This window comes from Lepus europaeus, chromosome 1 (assembly GCF_033115175.1).
Source record: "Lepus europaeus isolate LE1 chromosome 1, mLepTim1.pri, whole genome shotgun sequence".
NCBI lineage: Eukaryota > Metazoa > Chordata > Mammalia > Lagomorpha > Leporidae > Lepus > Lepus europaeus.
The window spans coordinates 113,739,368-113,756,654 of record NC_084827.1 but is presented as its reverse complement, the minus strand read 5'-3'; the positions used below and the strand labels follow the sequence as shown (position 1 = coordinate 113,756,654).

At 46.8% G+C, this 17,287-nt stretch overlaps 1 protein-coding gene across 1 annotated transcript in view; it reads right to left on the bottom strand.

The window, feature by feature from the left end:
• Nucleotides 1-912: 912 nt before the first annotated feature.
• Nucleotides 913-17,287, bottom strand: part of GAD1 (glutamate decarboxylase 1) — a 39,792-nt gene continuing 23,417 nt past the window's right edge. Inside the window, exons 6-16 of the mRNA XM_062200340.1 lie at nt 15,743-15,855; nt 14,491-14,606; nt 14,327-14,406; nt 14,048-14,102; nt 12,678-12,794; nt 11,555-11,619; nt 6,759-6,837; nt 5,564-5,713; nt 3,340-3,447; nt 1,869-1,958; nt 913-1,086 (exon numbers count right to left, since the gene is read on the bottom strand). Of these exons, the coding sequence (XP_062056324.1) occupies nt 913-1,086; nt 1,869-1,958; nt 3,340-3,447; nt 5,564-5,713; nt 6,759-6,837; nt 11,555-11,619; nt 12,678-12,794; nt 14,048-14,102; nt 14,327-14,406; nt 14,491-14,606; nt 15,743-15,855 (1,147 nt within the window). The remainder of the gene's footprint in view (nt 1,087-1,868; nt 1,959-3,339; nt 3,448-5,563; nt 5,714-6,758; nt 6,838-11,554; nt 11,620-12,677; nt 12,795-14,047; nt 14,103-14,326; nt 14,407-14,490; nt 14,607-15,742; nt 15,856-17,287) is intronic.

Sequence of the window (17,287 nt, the reverse complement as noted above, 5' to 3'; positions counted from 1 at the left end):
CGTAAGAGCAGATGCTACGAAGGAATAGGATTTCCATATATATTACTCTATGTACAGTATCAGAGTTCTTTCACACACAGTACATTTACATTTAAATCATTGTTGTAAGGGCACTCTTAAGATAAATACAAGTCTCGCTAATATTGATCTTTTCTCTTTGGCTCACAAAAGCACAGAAATACCATAAACAGTATTCAGAACTTACTTCATTAATATATAAATAAGATACATTACAAATGGGACGAAAATACAAGATGCTCTTTAACATGATAAATCTCTGGATATAAATAAGCAAATATTTCACTGACCTACAATTAAACAGTCATTGGAATCATTACATGAGTTTTCCCTTCCCCCTCCCCACTGCCCCCCAGGTAACAGTAATTTACACAGTCTACACAAAATAATCTCTAAAAATAACGGCAATAGTACACCTGTAACAAGGACTGTTGTCCCCCAGCAGGACGCTAATGGGGAGCGTGTGGCTCTTGTCAGCCCGTGGTGTGGATCTCATCCATCGTGACTTCAGTGGGAGAAGCACTGGCAGAGAGCCCCACTCCCACCACCAACACTCCCCCTGAGCCCCCAGGTCACAGCCTTTTGGAAAACATCTTGTCTGCGGTTGATGGGCAAGCTGGTTTGCAGCATGGTTAGCCCCTCAGCAACATGCTGTGGTCTATTACTAAGCCCCACTCGCTATTCATATATATATAGAGAGGTATATATATATAACTGTACATATGTACTGTGTTTCTAATGTGCAACTTGTTAAAAAGAGCATTATTCCTGCGAACTCTAACAAACAAGCTGAAGGAAGGTTTGGACAGGGCGGGTCAGCAACTCATAGAGGTTGGGTCTAGAGGGCCAGAAGGAAGCGAGAATTCCCACGAACTCGTGTTCCGCCAAGGGTGGTTACAGATCCTGACCCAGTCTTTCTATCTCCTCAATGAGGAAGTCGATGTCAGACTGGGTAGCAGCTGGGTTCGAAATGACCATCCGGAAGAAGTTGGCCTTGTCCCCCTGAGGCTGGTAGCCAACCATGGTGGTGCCCGACTCCATCATCAGAGCTTTGATTTTGGGAGCCACCTTGTGATGGAAAACACAAAACAACACTCAAAACTGACATTCACACTCTCTCTTTTTTTAACAATTCAACGCAGCTTGCTTTGTACTAGTTGTGTTTATCCTGACATAAAGGCAAGGAAATATTTTGTATGCAGGTTATCTTCAGTGCCTAACATCTAATGACTACTTAAATCTACCCAATCTTTTCTCTAGAAAGTACCATGTGGCTGAATTCTGAAAGTCAGTCATGGAACAGTGATGATAAAATCAAAAAGGAAAACAAGATCAAAGACGCTTCCACAGGGAACACCACGAACCATGGCTCCTGTGTAACCCAGGACCCAGGGGACTGCCTGGCATGCTGATTGTTTCACAAATTGTTGAATGGTTGGATGAATGAAATATTACATAAACTCAACACCACCATACCAACTCGGAATGAGCTAGATGTGGAAATGGATGGCTGGAGATTGGAACTTTGTAAAAGGTATTATCAGATACACTTTAACACAGAGTGTTCCTAGGAATATGTCTGTTACTCACTTGCCCTACATTGAACCTCTTTTGCAGGTGGAATGCACACCTAAGGCATCCTATTGTATCTGACTCACAGCCAGAGGACAATGCAGACCCAAGAAAAATATGGCAAGATGGCATCCAACACCCCATTGCTGGAAGCCCACCCCAAGTTGCTATGTTTTCTTTCTCCCCCGCCAGAAGGGAACTGGAACAAATGAGTCCTGAGCAGTCAGGGAGCTCACAGAGGAGTAGAGGAGACAAAGAGTGAGTCGATACACACATACCCTGTGGAGTTTCTCCCGCCGCTCAGGGCTGTCGGGAACGCCCCTGAGGCTCGGTGGAATATACCAGAAACAGACGTTGGTGTGTTCAGGCTGCAGAGATTTGTCACAAACAAGCGAAACAAACAAAAACGAAGAATATGATGAGCACTTGAAAGAAAGCTGTTCCTAAACCCATGTGGCCTTGATGGCGGTCACTCAGATCAAAGAAAGAGGTTGGGTCTACCTCAAAGGCCCTGTCACTTCCACGCCGGGGAAAACGAGACCTTCTTTCTCCAATCAGGTCTGGTAAGAGAGCCCCACAGCCAATTTTCTACATAACTAATGTCACCACCTTTAAACATGGAAATGTTACCATTCATTACACCTGTGTCGCTGGAAACATGTTCTTATGCATCTTGCCAAACTGTGGTCCCCTCCACATAGAAGGTGCTTGAGCCAATTTATTTTGTTGATAAAGAGATGTTCCTGAGTACATGTTATCGTGTGTCAGTTCCCTCCCTCCGTGCCTGCCTCTAACTGCCCTGAGACATCAAATTTGCTGTGCTCAATCTGCCACGAGTATTAGCATATATGACCTAGTGTAAATACCAGAGTAAGACCACAGGGGTCAGATGTTTGAGCGCTATCACATTGATTTTAATTGCTCAGGGCTCTTTTTTGCTCATTTTGTGACTCTTGGGGTTTTATTCCCTAATAAAAGTAGGTTGCCTGATAAATAGATAAGGGTTGAATGCATTATACTGGGTTCTGAGTGGGTTTTTCTTTCATTCAACCCTGGCTCCTCTTCTTTCTTTATTCAACCGGGAGCTGCAGACAGTGTTTGTCTGGGCCAATGCCATCTAGCCCAGGCCTTGGCATAAGATCTGGCATAAAGCAGGTACTCAGTAAACACTGATATGATAAATATGGAGGTACATTAAAAATTATGGAAAATGGAATTAAAAGTTAAGTTCATTTTGGTACAAAAGTTTTGGAACTCATGCCTGTTTTTTTCCTCATATGCAGCTCCTATGAACTTCTGGAAGATCCCTGGTACTTCACTGGGTGTGATTTCTGGGCAGCGATGATTTTACCTGGCCATCCTTTCAAGGGGTCTCTGTAAAGTAGAATCCTACTCTCGAAGCAGAGTTGGGCAGCCAGGGTAGCCCCATCATATAAGCTTCTTAGACAAGAGAAGCACTTTATCACGGGAATTTAACACAAGGCAAACCCTAGAATGATGAAGAATTCAGTCCTGATAGGCAAGGAGAGACCTCTTGTCTGCAAACGCTGGCTGACAGTAACAGTTTTAGAAGGGTCACCTCAGTCCTCCCAAAAGAAAATTTCAGGATCACGGAGGGAATTAACGAAGGGTGCAGCTGGGTGAAGATGCAGAAGCAGCTGCCGGCACTGTGGGGCAACCTGGCTGGAGGAGCTGCCCTCAGCAGTTGTTCTGGAAGCATGGTGCACCCGGGCCATGATGACAACCTACCTCGCCATCGAACACCATCTCAAACTCTTCTCTGTTTTTAATCTTGGCATAGAGGTACTCAGCCAGTTCCAGGCATTTGTTAATCTGATTTTCAAATCCCACTGTGCCCTGTTTTAAAGAGAAAAGTCGCATTTGTTAATGACAGGTTGCACATCCCGGTGATGGGCCTTTGGGAAGGCTAAGCTGTTCTTATCCATGGGAAATATACAAAGAGCATTCTTTGAGATGGTAGGAAGAACCATCTAAGTAAACACACACAGCAACTCCGCAGTTCTGCTTGCAACGAATGAAGGGGGCCTGCTCTCTCATTTGAAGCACTCTCGTCTCTTGAGTTATTCTCAGCAGGGCTTGTAGCTTCCTGCTGGTTATTCACAGCCTGGTCTTGAGGCCTCTTTTGTTGGTTTGCTTTAGGATAGCGACACTCAGAGTGTCATCTGTGGACTCAGGCCACAGATTGCAAACTGTAACTGATCCACAATGAGATCAATACAGAAACTGAGATCAAGTAATAAAGAAATGCTTGAAGCAACTTGACAGAGTCATTTTATGTCCATTGGATCTAATTAAAAAAATGGCTTGTGGCTTGGCACTGGTGCTGTGGTATAGCAGGTAAAAGCCACTGCCTGTTGTGCTGGCATCCTAGCTGCTCCTCTTCTGATCCAGCTCTCTGCTATGTCCTGGGAAAGCAGTAGAAGATGGCCCAAGTCCTTGGGCCCCTGCACCCACGTGGGAGACCTGGAAGAAGTTCCTGGCTCCTGGCTTCAGATTGGCCTGGTTCCAGCTGTTGCAGCCATTTAGGGAGTGAACCAGCGGATGGAAGACCTCTCTCTCTGTCTCTCCCTCTCTCTGTCTGTAACTCTACCTCACAAATAAATAAATAAAATATTTTTAAAAAAGTGGCTTGTACTTTGTATATTTCATTTCTCTAGCCATTCATCTTTATTGCATTGATCTAGGAGAGGTTAAAATAACAAGCAACAGGGGTGGGTGTTTGGCACAGCAGTGGAAATGCTGCTTGGAAGGCTCACATCCCACACTGGAGCTTGGTTTGAGCCCTGGCTCCATGTCCTATTCCAGCACCCTTCCAATACAGACCCTGGGAGGCAGTAATGATGGCTCAGTGTGGTTGAGTTCCAGACTTTTGGATTCTGCTTGGCCCAGCTCCAGGCTGTGGGCATTTGAGGAGTGAAGAGGAGAAGGGAGATCTCTGTTTCTTTCTCTGTCTCTCTCTCTCTCTCTCTGCCTTTCAAATAAATAAAACTAAAGACTTTTTTTTTTTTTTTAAAAAAGAGCAAATAACTGGTTCTTCATATACACCTGGAAAGTTCCCACCATCTTTCCCAGCAGTGTATGCTGGCCACACTTATCCCACACCTTTCTATGCAGGCTACCTTCCACAGGGCACAATATCATCACTGCCAGGGTGCCCAGTGCGTGCCTGGAGGTTGCAACAGCTCCAGCTACTGACAGACTGGTTGAGCGTGAGTCTCGAAAGCCAGCTCGGCTGATGACAACAGCAGCACTGGGCTGTTGAGTGGGTCTGTGTTAACAAGGAGGGCAGATGCACGAGGCTGACTTGCAGATAGCTAACAGGCCGGGTGGAGTCCAGCACTGGCCAAGCAGGAAACTCCCCACACAGTGGCCCTCACTCAAATTTTGGGGAAAATTCCAATTATTAGCTTTTTTTTCCCGAAGGTTCTAGAATGCAAACCAAGGGGGTGATGTACACAGATGCGCCATGTTTCAGTGTAGCAGGATTTCTCCAAAGTCTGCACTGTCCAAAATGGTGAAGAAAATATAGATAATGGGAATGCCATTATTTCAACAGAACTTAAAACTGTCTTATAGGTCTCACAATGAGAGGCCTCCTAAAGGGATTCAGAGTTCTATCCAGAGTAATGCAGTAATTTTACCTGTCATCTCTCTCTGTACTAAATAATTTCAGTATCTCTGAGGATTGCTGTGGAAATCTTTATCTTGGCATAATTTTTCATCATAAGAGGAAGTTGTAAAAAAACTTTATGATCATTCAAATTCAGGAGACTGAACAGGAGGGAACAGGAGATAGTTATTTCTTTCGCAAGCTAAAACAATGGGGTTAACTCCATTATGCAGATATTCATTACACCCAGAGCGAGTTCTCTGTGACCCAACGTCGCCTCTCTTTTGCCAGCCAGTCTGAAAATTGCATTTCTGCTCTATTTCCTGAGTCCCCGCTTCATACCTTTGCTTTCCACATCAGCCAGAACTTGAAGATGTCCACGTGGCGGCCACACTGAATTGCCTTGTCCCCGGTGTCGTAGGAGACATCGTACTGCTTGTCTGGCTGGAAGAGGTATCCTGCACACATCTGGTTGCATCCTTGGAGTATCCCCTATCGTGAGAATCAAGAAGGGTGCGTCTGTATCCACAGATGACACAACCTTGAAGTGGGGCCGGCTAGGAGGGATTTGGGGTCACCGGCAACCTGGCCTCTGATGTCTTCATCAGACTTGCCCTTGTTCTGATGTCCTGCCCTCAGCTCACCCTTGGATAAACCTTTGCCCCTTCTTCTGTCACTTGGATTAGAAACTCATCTTTGGTCTCAGATGCCTACAAACAGGGCCCCACTGTCCCTTTCAGTGGCATTTGGAACTACGCATGGGTGATTGGGTTGTTTCAAAGACGGGGAAGTGCTGTGGCAGCCAATGGGCAAGGGTTAGGGATGTGAACCTCCTCAGGGGGTGGCACGGTTTCCTATTGTGAAGAAATTGTCCTCCCAACTTCTGGGGGATCTCCTAGGAGCTCCATAGGGACTTCCCAGCTGAGCGAAGTAAAGAGCCTGGCTCCACTGGCTGGAGACTTTTGGAACGCCCCGGCATGCAGAAGCGTCATTGGAGCAGCAGAGCATTGCAGGGCAATGCGGCACACAGTGCTAGGTGTGTAGAGAAGGCAAACGAGCACGAGCCTATTCTCAAACACCTGGTGGCTAACCTTCCTTGCTGTCCTAAGTTGCTATTTGTAGTTCTGGTTCTACCTCGTTTATTTCAGCTCTTGGGACCATAAAATATAAGAACACAAAGTATGTTCCAGAGAGCACCTTCTGTCCTCACCGAGGACAGAACTCGTTGGGCGCCTCAGCCAACTGCACGTGATCACCCTTGTTTGTGCGGACACGAAGGGACCCTCCATGCCTATAATTCCCCTAGCGGCCCTGTCACTCACAGCGCCTGGGGACTGAACGAGGAGTGAGGGCAGCTGGCAGCAAGCGTGCAGAGGGGAAGCCAGGCTCGCCACAAGGGCAGGACCAGGAGCTCTGACAACGGGCTGCCAGTCTGCTAAGGCGGCCAGCAAGGACTGCAAAAGGACCCCAGGCTTTCTCTTCTCGTGCCCTCTCAAGGACGTGCGGCCACCCGCGAGTCTGGGGACGGCGTACAGACCTTCTCCCGGACGAGAATGGCCGAGCACTGCAACAGCACGCCCATCATCTTGTGAGGGTTCCAGGTGACCGAGTTGGCCCTGAAAGAAGCACATGAGAGTTTGGAGCGAAGGCGTAGGAACTGAGAGAGGCATGCATCCTCTTGAAGAAAACACCACCCGTGTCAACTCATGCATAAATGTTCCCGATGCCCATTCTTCTAAACTGACCAGCCAAGCAGAGAACTTCCCAGGCAGTCCCAGGCTGTGATATTGCAGATCGTCCCTTCTAAGTAACTGTTAACACTAGAGCTAACGTCCACGAGGCACTGAGCGTGTGTCCTGGGGTCCTGAGAGCTGTGGGTAGAATATCACTGTGGCATCATGGGTGAGAACTCAGGCTTTGGGACCAGACTCTCCAAGTCTGGGTCCTGGCTCTGGCTTTTGCCAACTCGGGTGAGTTGCATAACTTCTCTTGTGCCTCAGCTTTCTCATTTGGAAAGTGGGCAGGGGCCACCTCACAACACTGAATAAAAGGCAAAATGAGTTAACAGAAATGCTTAGGGTGGTGCCTAGCACACGTAATTCTCACAACCACCCCATGATGTAGGCACTATTATCACTTCTGCTTTAGATGGACGAACAGATGCACAAAAAGGTTAAACAAGAGAGCCTTTCAAAAAGTTCATGGGATGGCCGGAGCCATGGCTCAACAGGCTAATCCTCTGCCTGCGGCGCTGGCACCCCGGGTTCTAGTCCCAGTTGGGGCGCCGGATTCTGTCCCGGTTGCCCCTCTTCCAGGCCAGCTCTCTGCTATGGCCCGGGAGTGCAGTGGAGGATGGCCCAAGTCCTTGGGCCCTGCACCCGCATGGGAGACCAGGAGGAAGCACCTGGCTCCTGGCTTCGGATTGGCGCATCACGCCTGCCAAAGTGGCCACTTGGGGGGTGAACCAACAGAAAAAGGAAGACCTCTCTCTTCCTTTAGACTCTGCCTGTCTAAAAAAAAAGTTCACGGGAAAACGGGATGAAAAGATAAGTTTATTGGGTGCCCCCCAAAATGGAAATTTACCATGAACTTTTTGAAGGTCCTTCATGTATAACTTAATGCCACAGAGCTGGGAAGTAGTGGAGCCAAGATCCAAGCCCCAGGAACCTAGCTGCAGAGCCAGCGTTCCTAACCACTCCCTGCAGGCACGCTTCGGCTTCTTCCGGCCTCTCTGTTCTAATTTACACAAAGGGCTGGAAGGTGGTGCTGACCTAGCTACTTAGGAACCACTAGGAAGAGTGACAGCTAAGATCAGCTGGACTATTCTGGACTTCGCCGACCTCACAGTGTTGTTTACGTGCTAAGTGAGCATGATTCTGCCAGTTTGGGCTGCAATGATAGTTTTACAAGCACGGTCTCCTAGCAACCGCGCCACTCTGTCAGACATGATTAGATTGGTAAAGGAGCACGCTCGCTAGGACATTACAGAAACAACTAAGTGTCATATATTATGATCAAAACTTGGGCAGCCTGCTTCAGTGGTTTCAGACTCCTTCCCAGTGGCCTGGCCGGACTTTGCTTGTTGATCTCTGTGAAGGAAATCTAACAGAACAATGTCTCGGAATTAGATGGCTGCTGCTCCCCTGGAGCTGAACCCCTGCTATGAATCTGTAACCTCTCCATGTTGCCTTGGCCCTATGGAGGGAAACGGATGTAATGTACATGTGTGCTGTCCTCACCGAGAGGAGATGAGGACCTGCAGTGCTTTTCCTGATGTGCACAATGAAAGACAATGAGAAACAGTTCCAAGAAAAGTTAACTTATCGGATGAACAAGCAGCAGGATGAGCCATATTTAAATGGTAGTGAACTTGATCAATGTTCTCATTGCTGTCATCTGCCAAGTCATTAAAAAATTATATTTAGATCTCATCAAATGTCTTAAATGGTTTTCTGAATGCCCTAAAGGTTTGAAGTAAATGATTCCTTGCTGCTACAAATGGAATGCAGTAAGACATGTCATGGATTCAGTTTCCTTTACAATACATACATGCTTTAAAATGTTAGAAAAAAAAATTGGGGCTGGCACTGCGGCGTAGCGGGTAAAACTGTCGCCTGAAGTGCCGGCATCCCATATGGGTGCTGGTTCGAGTCCCGGCTGATCCACTTCTGATCCAGTTCCCTGCTGTGGCCTGGGAAAGCAGTAGAAGATGGCCCAAGCCCTTGGGCCCCTGAACCCACATGGGAGACCAGGAAGAAGCTCCTGGCTCCTGGCTTCGGATTGGCACAGCTCTGGCTATTGTGGCCATTAGGGGAGTGAACCAGCAGATGGAAGACCTCACTCTCTCTGCCTTTCCTTCTCCTTGTATATAACTCTGACTTTCAAATAAATAAGATAAGTCTTTAAAAATAAAAAAGGAAGGAAAACAAATATGGCACAAAATGATTCAAATTTTCCCAGGTTCAAAGATGGAAAAGAAAATTGCCTGAAAAATCTAAATTACAGTTAGGTTGGCTCATCCACACTTCATGTATCATCCTCCAAGGTATAGGGTTGGATATTTAAGCTTCAAGGAGCCAGACTCACTCGCTTTGTTCCTGGCCTTTTGGACTTCAGAGAGCAGAGTGAGCAAAAGCAGAAGGAGCACCAGCTCTGCTACAAGAGGCCACTCGTGTGCTTTCCTGACACCTGCTGCCTGTACCTCTGACCCGTCTGCTCTCGCCTCTCCCATGCTGCTCCAGTCCCCAGCCTCTCTGCTGGTCCTCATCTCACCAAGAACTGTCCTGCCTCAAGACCTTTGCACTTGCCATTCCCACGGCCTAGAACATTCCTCTCCATATCCTTGCTTCCTGTCTCCCTTTAGCCCAGCATCTGCTGAATGTCAGCCCATGGAAAGGCCTCTGACTGCCCAGGCTAAAATAGCATTCCTTGGGGTGGGCTGTGTGGTGTAGCGAGGTAAGCTGTAGCATGGGGTGCCTACATCCTCTGTCAGCACCTGAGCTTCAGTCCTGTCTCTGCTTCCGATCCAGCTTCCTGCTAATATGCCTGAGAGGCAGCAGATGATGGCCCAAGTACTTGGGCTGGGGCCACCCACATGGGAGACCAGAGGGAGTTTCTGGGCTCTTGGTTTTAGCCTGGCCCAACCCTGGTTGTTGTAGGCATTTGGGGAGTGAACCAGTGGATGTTTCTCTTTCTTTGTCTGTCTCTCTGTGTCTGTCATTCTTTCAAATAAATCAATAAAATTTTAAACATTAGCTTATTTTGTACTCACTGTTACCTAGCCTTGTTTCAGTTTTCTTTGCAACGAGACAGGTTAGAGACCTACTTGTATTTATGAACATTGAGGTCACTGGAATGTAAGCTTCAGTAGGGCAAACCCTTCCATGTGCAGCCTAATTTTTCCTGCCTGCATCAGACATGCATTGTTTTTATTTTTAAAGATTCATTTGGTTATTTATTTGAAAGCCAGAGTTACAGAAAGAGAGGGAGATAAGACAGAGAGATCTTCCATTTGCTACTTCAGCCCCCAGATGAGTACAATGGCTGGGCCTAGGTTAGGCTGACGCCAGGAGCTTCTTCCAGGTCTCCCATGGGATGCAGGAGCCCAGGCACTTGGGCTGTCTTCCACTGCTTTTTTCCAGGCCATTAGCCGGGAACTGGATGGGAAGTGGAGCAGCTAGGACTCGAACCAGCACCCAGAGGGGATGTCAGTGTCAGAGGCAGCAGCTTAACCCCCTACACCACAACACTGGCCCCACATGCATTTTTAAAAGAAAAGTCCCATGGATGGTTGGGCAGAGGCAGGCAACTGAACATTCACATCCATGCCACTGGGTGCGTGGTGCTCAGCGGTACTCAGGAAATGCCAGGCGTCTCCTGGAATTCACACACACACACACATAAAAAGGCACATTACGAGAAAACTACGACGGATTTCAAAATTTAACACACTTCTGCTTTCAGTCTTCTTCCAGGAACCTTTTGAAGAGCATGCGTGGCATGAATGCACGTGAGTTCATGATGGGTGGATACCTGGGAGTCAGGTCAGTCTCCTGTGTTGCTTAGACCACCCACTGAACTCAGACCATGGAAAAGATAGGAAGTGAAGGGAGGCAAGGGTCTTGGCCAACGAGCAGGAGGAAGTGGAATGGGAGTCAGGGGCCCTTCCCAAGCCCTCGGCCAGCTCTCCTACCTAGCCTCGCTTCCCTCCTACGTGGTACCTGCAATTTCATCTACTGTTAGGTTTACCACAGGGTATTGAGACCACTTACTTATTTTCTTCCCTCTAAATGTCTACTGCAGGGCCAGTGCTGTGGCGTAGGAAGTTAAACCTCCACCTGCAATGCCAGCATCCCATATGGGCACCGGTGCCAGTATTGGCTGCTCCACTTCTGATCCAGCTCCCTGCCAAAGTGCCTAGGAAAGCACTGGAGCATAGGCCAAGTCCTTAGGCTTCTGCACCCATGTGGGAGACCTGGAAGAAGCTCCTGGTTCCTGGCTTCGGCTTGGCCCAGCCCCGGCAGTTGTGGCTATTTGGGGAGTGAACCAATAGATGGAAGATCTCTCTCTCTCTCTCTCTGCCTCTGGCTCTCCTTCTCTATAACTCTTTCAAGTAACTAAATAAATTTAAAAAAAAAAATTGCCAGCTCCTTGAGGACTCGTCTGGCTGGGAAATGGATCATACGATAAGTGCTCAAGAAAGGCCAGCTGAACCAAGTGTGCACGGACTGAATGGAGATGCCAGGGAGCAGGGCGGGCAGGCGCGGCAGGCAGCGCAGGGCCATGCATTTGCTGCTCTGGATGGAGGAGGAGGCCCCGTGCGCTCGCCCCTACCTTTCGATGCCGCTGAGTTTATGGCGGTGCTTCCTCGACATGAGCAGCCCCCCGCCCCAGGCGGCCTGCAAGGAAAAGAAAGAGAGGCACAGGGCTGTGGTGATGCGTAAGGCTCCCGAGCCGGTCACACCACGTGAGACGGAACTCAAAGCAACAAGCAAGCAGTAGTGATGGTTCACTGTGGGACTCTTCTCCAAAAGTTCCCCCAGGGCAACGTCAGAGCAGCTGCCCAGGGATGCAGGCCAGTCAGGTCTGAGCCTGGAGCGCCTCACGGTGCCCCCGGATGGCCCTGGAACCCACGCAAAGCCCTGGGGCCTGCTCCCTGGTTCCCCCTCAGGCAGAATTGCACTAGTTCCTGAAAAGGGTGGTGAGTAGCAGCTCCCACCGGGGTGGCAGCTCCCCCAACAGCTCCTGCAATGGCAAGCCGTGTCTGTGGGCGCCATACACACCCTCGCTGAGCAGTATGGGATGCCACATGACATCCCAGCAGCAGTCTGTGTTTGCTCTGTCCCGGGGCAGATCACCCCGCTGGTCAGTTCTAAGAACTTAAATCCATAAGGGAATGGACCGAGGGAAAGAAAAATTGCACCTAGTCACACCTGTGAAAACACTCCTTTTGCATTGTTGGGAAAACTCAGGATTAAATCTCTTAGTTGATAACGCCTTCCATGCACTGCCTGATTTGTCCCACAGGTAACAGATACACATTTTTAAAGAGAAATGTCATAGATGGCTGGAGCGAAGGTAGGTCGCTGAGTGTGCACACTGATGGCACTTTTCTATACATTGTATCTTTTTTCTCTAAAATCTCTGTATTTCTCTGAAATCATCTGTATTTTAGTCTGTAACCATTTGATCAAAAATATCTACCCGGAAAGGTGATGGAGACTGTACTCTAGGATGACCCTCCCAGAGGACAGCAACTGGCCAGGAAGGGACTGGACGAGTCCCAGAGGACGGGCCAGGTCCACAGCACGTGCCAGTCGTGAGGGCCAGGGAAGGGCTGGATCCACTGTGGCATGCAGGCAAGAGGGGCCAGCTGGGAGAAGCCTGAGGCAAGTCACAAAGCAGAGCTGCTCCTACCCCTGGAGGGACGGAGCCCCCTGCGAGTCACGGCACTTACGTCGACGTGCAGCCAGAGGTTGTACTTCTCACACAGATCTGCAATCTCCTGTATCGGGTCAAAAGCTCCATAAACAGTCGTGCCGGCCGTCGCGTTGACATAAAGAGGAACATACCCCTGCAAGGGAAGAGAGACAGGAGCATGAGTCTTTGTCACCTTTGTCCTTTGCTCATTTCCATGGGACACAGAAGAGCTGCAGGAGCATTTATTTCCAACAGCGATTGGCAAAGCCGCTGTGTATCAGCTGCTCTATTGGGCAGCGTTCTCCGCTGGTCCATTCACTCACATGTTCATTTACTCAACAAATATGTTGTGAGTGATTCTCACTTGCCAGGTCCTGTGGGAGGTGTCAGGGATACAGCAGTGAGCACAACAATGGAGGAATTCTGCCACTGGAGAGTTTATACTGTAGTAGGGGAAAGGGCAGTGAAAGACAGTAGCGAAGTCAAGTAAAAACATATGGTAAGCCTGATAGCGTTAAGTTCTTATGGCAAAGAAATAAAGAAGGGCAGAGTCATGAGGTTCTGGAGTGATGGGCAGTGGTTTTCAATCTCAGCTGGACATTTTCTTTTTGGGTGCTGTGTTGTTCAAATGGTACCGATATAATAACTATACTGAAGCACTGTTTGGTTATTTAAAATAACCTACCTACTACAAAAGCCGAAACACTCACTAATAGCGAACATGGTGAAATGTTGACACGATCAAGACATAAATGAGGAAATGGAGTAATAGAGCTAAGGCAAGTTAGGGGAAAACCTATGAGTCTTGGAGTTTTGGAAGCTCAGCTCCATCTGAATCCTTGCTCTGTCCATCCATGTCTCTGCTGAGACCCCCAACAACTAACCACAAATAGAGAAGGAGGTACAGGAATGCGACCAGGACAACCATGTGTTGGTAAATGGCCTGCCGGCTACCTGGCAGTGACTTGTGGATACATCTGTTCTATGAAATTTTTTTGTTTAATGGAGTTTGTTGAGGCTGGATCTGCCAAGTAACATGGGCCATTTGCCAGGGCATGGAAGTACTTGGCTAAAAAGAACCCTAGGCTAAAAGAGAATTTATTAAAAGGAGGGGATACCTAACCAGGAGCAACTGAAAAGCTCGGTTATGTCTCTTCATGATGCCCAGGGAGTTGATTTATTGAAGAATGCCAAACTAATCCTTCGGCACAATGAAGGCGGGATACAGACACAGCTTTAAATTCATTTCACAGGCTAGAAGCAAGTAAATATCTGCTAAAAGAATTTTAGAACACAATAAAATGCCCTCTTACATTATCAAGGACTTTTATTGTCTAGGGGCACAAAGCAGGGAATTTTTAAAAAATTTACATCTGCTGGACTTTAAATGCTCCATGGAGATTATACCTTTTGCTTGGATTCAAGAATTTTTGCCTCTAAATCAGCCGGGATTATCTTCCCCCTGTAAGAATTGCAAAAGGAGAGAGATTAAAATGAAGAATCAATGAGATTGCGCGTGAAACAACTTGAGCGGCAGCTAAAAAAGTAATTTAATCCGATATTTTCAACAGACCATTAGCAGCTTGGCACACTGTACTGAGCCAGTCCTTAAGCACAATAAAACAAATTTAACAGATGAACACATTTCATATATCAAGAACCTAATATTCACTCTCCCTCGCCTACCTTTCATTGCACTTTATCAAAATCACATTGTCGGTTCCAAAGCCAAGCGCAGCCCCAGCTTTCTTGATGGAATAGTGACTCTACAACAAACAGAGGTTCGAGGTTAGAAGTTAGACAGTCCCATGGAAAATACCACAATCCATGAGCAAGCACCCCCAACTCACATGTTCTGAGGTGAAGAGGACCAGTTTGGGCACGGCGGCCATGCCCTTTGTCTTAACTTCCGGAAAGTACTTGTAGCGGGCAGCCATGATGCTGTACAGGTTGGAAATGGCTCCCCCTGCCAGCAAGCAGACAGATTGGGAGGTGTTGGGGGCGTTCTGTTACTGTTGCTAACAACAAAGGCTCGGGGAGACAAGGCTGAGAGGTCCAAAGGAAAAGGAAGGAAGTCAAGTTTTGCTGACTTTGACTTTCCCATTGCCAGGGCCTTCCCTCAGGACTCTGCCCTGGGAACACAAACAGTGACACTGGTTTCCAAAGCTAGCTGGACAGTTTCGCAGGAGGGGATTCACACACTGCAGTGCCCTGCCCACCTGAAGCCTAGACAGAAATATAAAGAGGAGGCAGGGGCAGTGGCTGCAGAGAGAGAGAGAGAGAAAGAGGTGAGTTACAACCCTCTTGCTTCCACTTTCTGCTCCATCTATTTACCGAACAAAGATGAATCTGTTCCTTAAGTCAGAGAGACAGAGAAGGAGAAAGCAATGGAGCTTTCAGAAGGAAACCATGACATTGCTGGGTCACCTGCCTGAGAACTTGCTTCAAGGATCAGTTATTGAGTCATTTAGGAGAGCTCTAAATTGATGAGAATAAAAACAAACTCGTGTTGACTGAATAGAGACACAGGGAGAACTAAGGGAACTATCTACCTATGTCAGGCCAACACAGATCCATCACTTTCACATTAATTACACAATTAAACCTGCAAATACATGGTCTGCTTGAATGGCCTGGATAATTGCAATTCTTTCTTCTCTTCACCTGAACACAATCACACTGTCTCTGACACCTTCTGTAACTCCCCTTGCCCTCCAAGAATTATTTATTTTAAAGATTCTTATTGTATCTACTTTGAAGTGGAGATCCAAAGTAGATATGTTATTTTGGATGAAATCAAACAATTGGTTGATAGTCTTGATTCACTGATCCCCAGCAAAATCAAACAGCTGTTGGTAGAATGGAGTTGTCCAGCATTAACCAGACACAGCTTTTGTCAGTTTGTACAGATTCAGGCTCAGCCTTTGTTAGTTCACATTGAATGCAGCATTCTTGTTAGCCTTCATCCTAACAAAGACAGGAAGACATGGGATCAAAACTATTTTTTAAAGTCACTGTTCTCCCTCAACCCCACTCTGTACTTAGGGTTCCCAAGGCTCCATACTGCAGACCTTGAGGAGAGTCAAAGAGAAGATAACCTACCAGGAGAAAATATCCCATCACCATCTTTACTCGACCAGCCAACTATCTCTCTCATCTTCTTCAGTGTTATCTGCTCCATGAGGACAAACACTGGTGCAATTTCATAGGTAAACCTGGAAAGGTGGTGAGAAAAAGGATGAAAATGAGGAAGTCCAGCCATTGCATTGTGAGAACACAAAGGATTGATTTAGTGTTTGTGCTTGGTTTCTTAAAAAAAAAAAAAAAAAAAAAAAAGATGCTCAAAACCACTAAAACAATTCATTTCCTGGAAATCCTTTAAGTCATCAACCATCAAATGTCAGAAGCCAGGCTGGGTTACTGAGGCAGGCGGTGGAAGTGCCTGCTCCGTGATACTTCACCGACCAACCAGATTCTCATCTGAATGGAATGTCGTAGGTATGATCCATGCAGAGGAAACAAAAGAAAGAAAACGACTTTTCTGCGTCCCTTTTACTACTAAGATTGTAGGACAGTGCAAATGATCATTTAAAAAAGTGTTTTCTCAGTTCTACATATAATTGCTTTGCAACATATTTTAAAAACTGACTGCCAGTTTCACACTTGTAGAATCTATGCAAGCCAAAGTCTACCTTTTCAAAACAATGTAAATATCTGAAAGCTAACTGTGAAGATAATTGGAAATATTGACCCAGGCTTTAAAGATCTCAATATAATTATCAGCATAGTTTTTCTACTGATAATCCCCAATCACAACTATATTTCTATAATTCTCTGAAGTCAATATCTGTCAAGAATAATTATTAGCAATGATTTCCTAATTACTAATTATAAATAACAAGAAGACAGTCAACTGGCACACACAGCTAACTGTGGGCAGACATCCTGGCAGTTTACATTTGTTTACAAATAAACTGATTTTTTTAAAAAAGGCTCTTTGCAAAGCAATCCCAAGCAACGGTGTAGTCTGGTGGACTAGTCATCAGAATGGGATCATGATATGTCCTGAGAGGATTCAAGGCAGATCTAGCCACAGAAAAGTAAAGTAGAAAACAAACAAAAAAAAAATCTTCATTAAGCTCTGAGGATCTTGGCCTTTCTTGTATTTGCTTGGCCGTCTTCAGCACTAGTCTGCGGGGTGGGTTCAGGCCATCCCTGCTGCAGAGAGATGCTACAAGGACACAGCCAACTGGTTGGGTGAGGTTATCATTGGTTAGGGAGTGTAGGCTGAATGCCAATGTCAAGGAGTAATGGGAATTCTTGCTAGCTTAATGGTTTAGAAAATCTATTTGGAAAGATTAGGTAACCACATAAGACACGAATGAAGCTACCAAGTTTTAATGATGGAGGGAAAAAAGCAGTCACATTAATCATATGGCAGTAGAAGAAGACAAAAAGATCCTGGAGGATCCTCAGGATATCTGTTGGTAGGATAATTCTGTTTTCAAAAAGACAACATCCATTTTCTTTGGGAGGCCCCTGGAAACTTAGGAGGAAGACCCTTGGGAAACATGTGTTCAGTTACCATCACCTCTGGAGGTCACAATCATGCTTTGGTCCTGCTCTGAGCCCCATCACCGTAGCAAC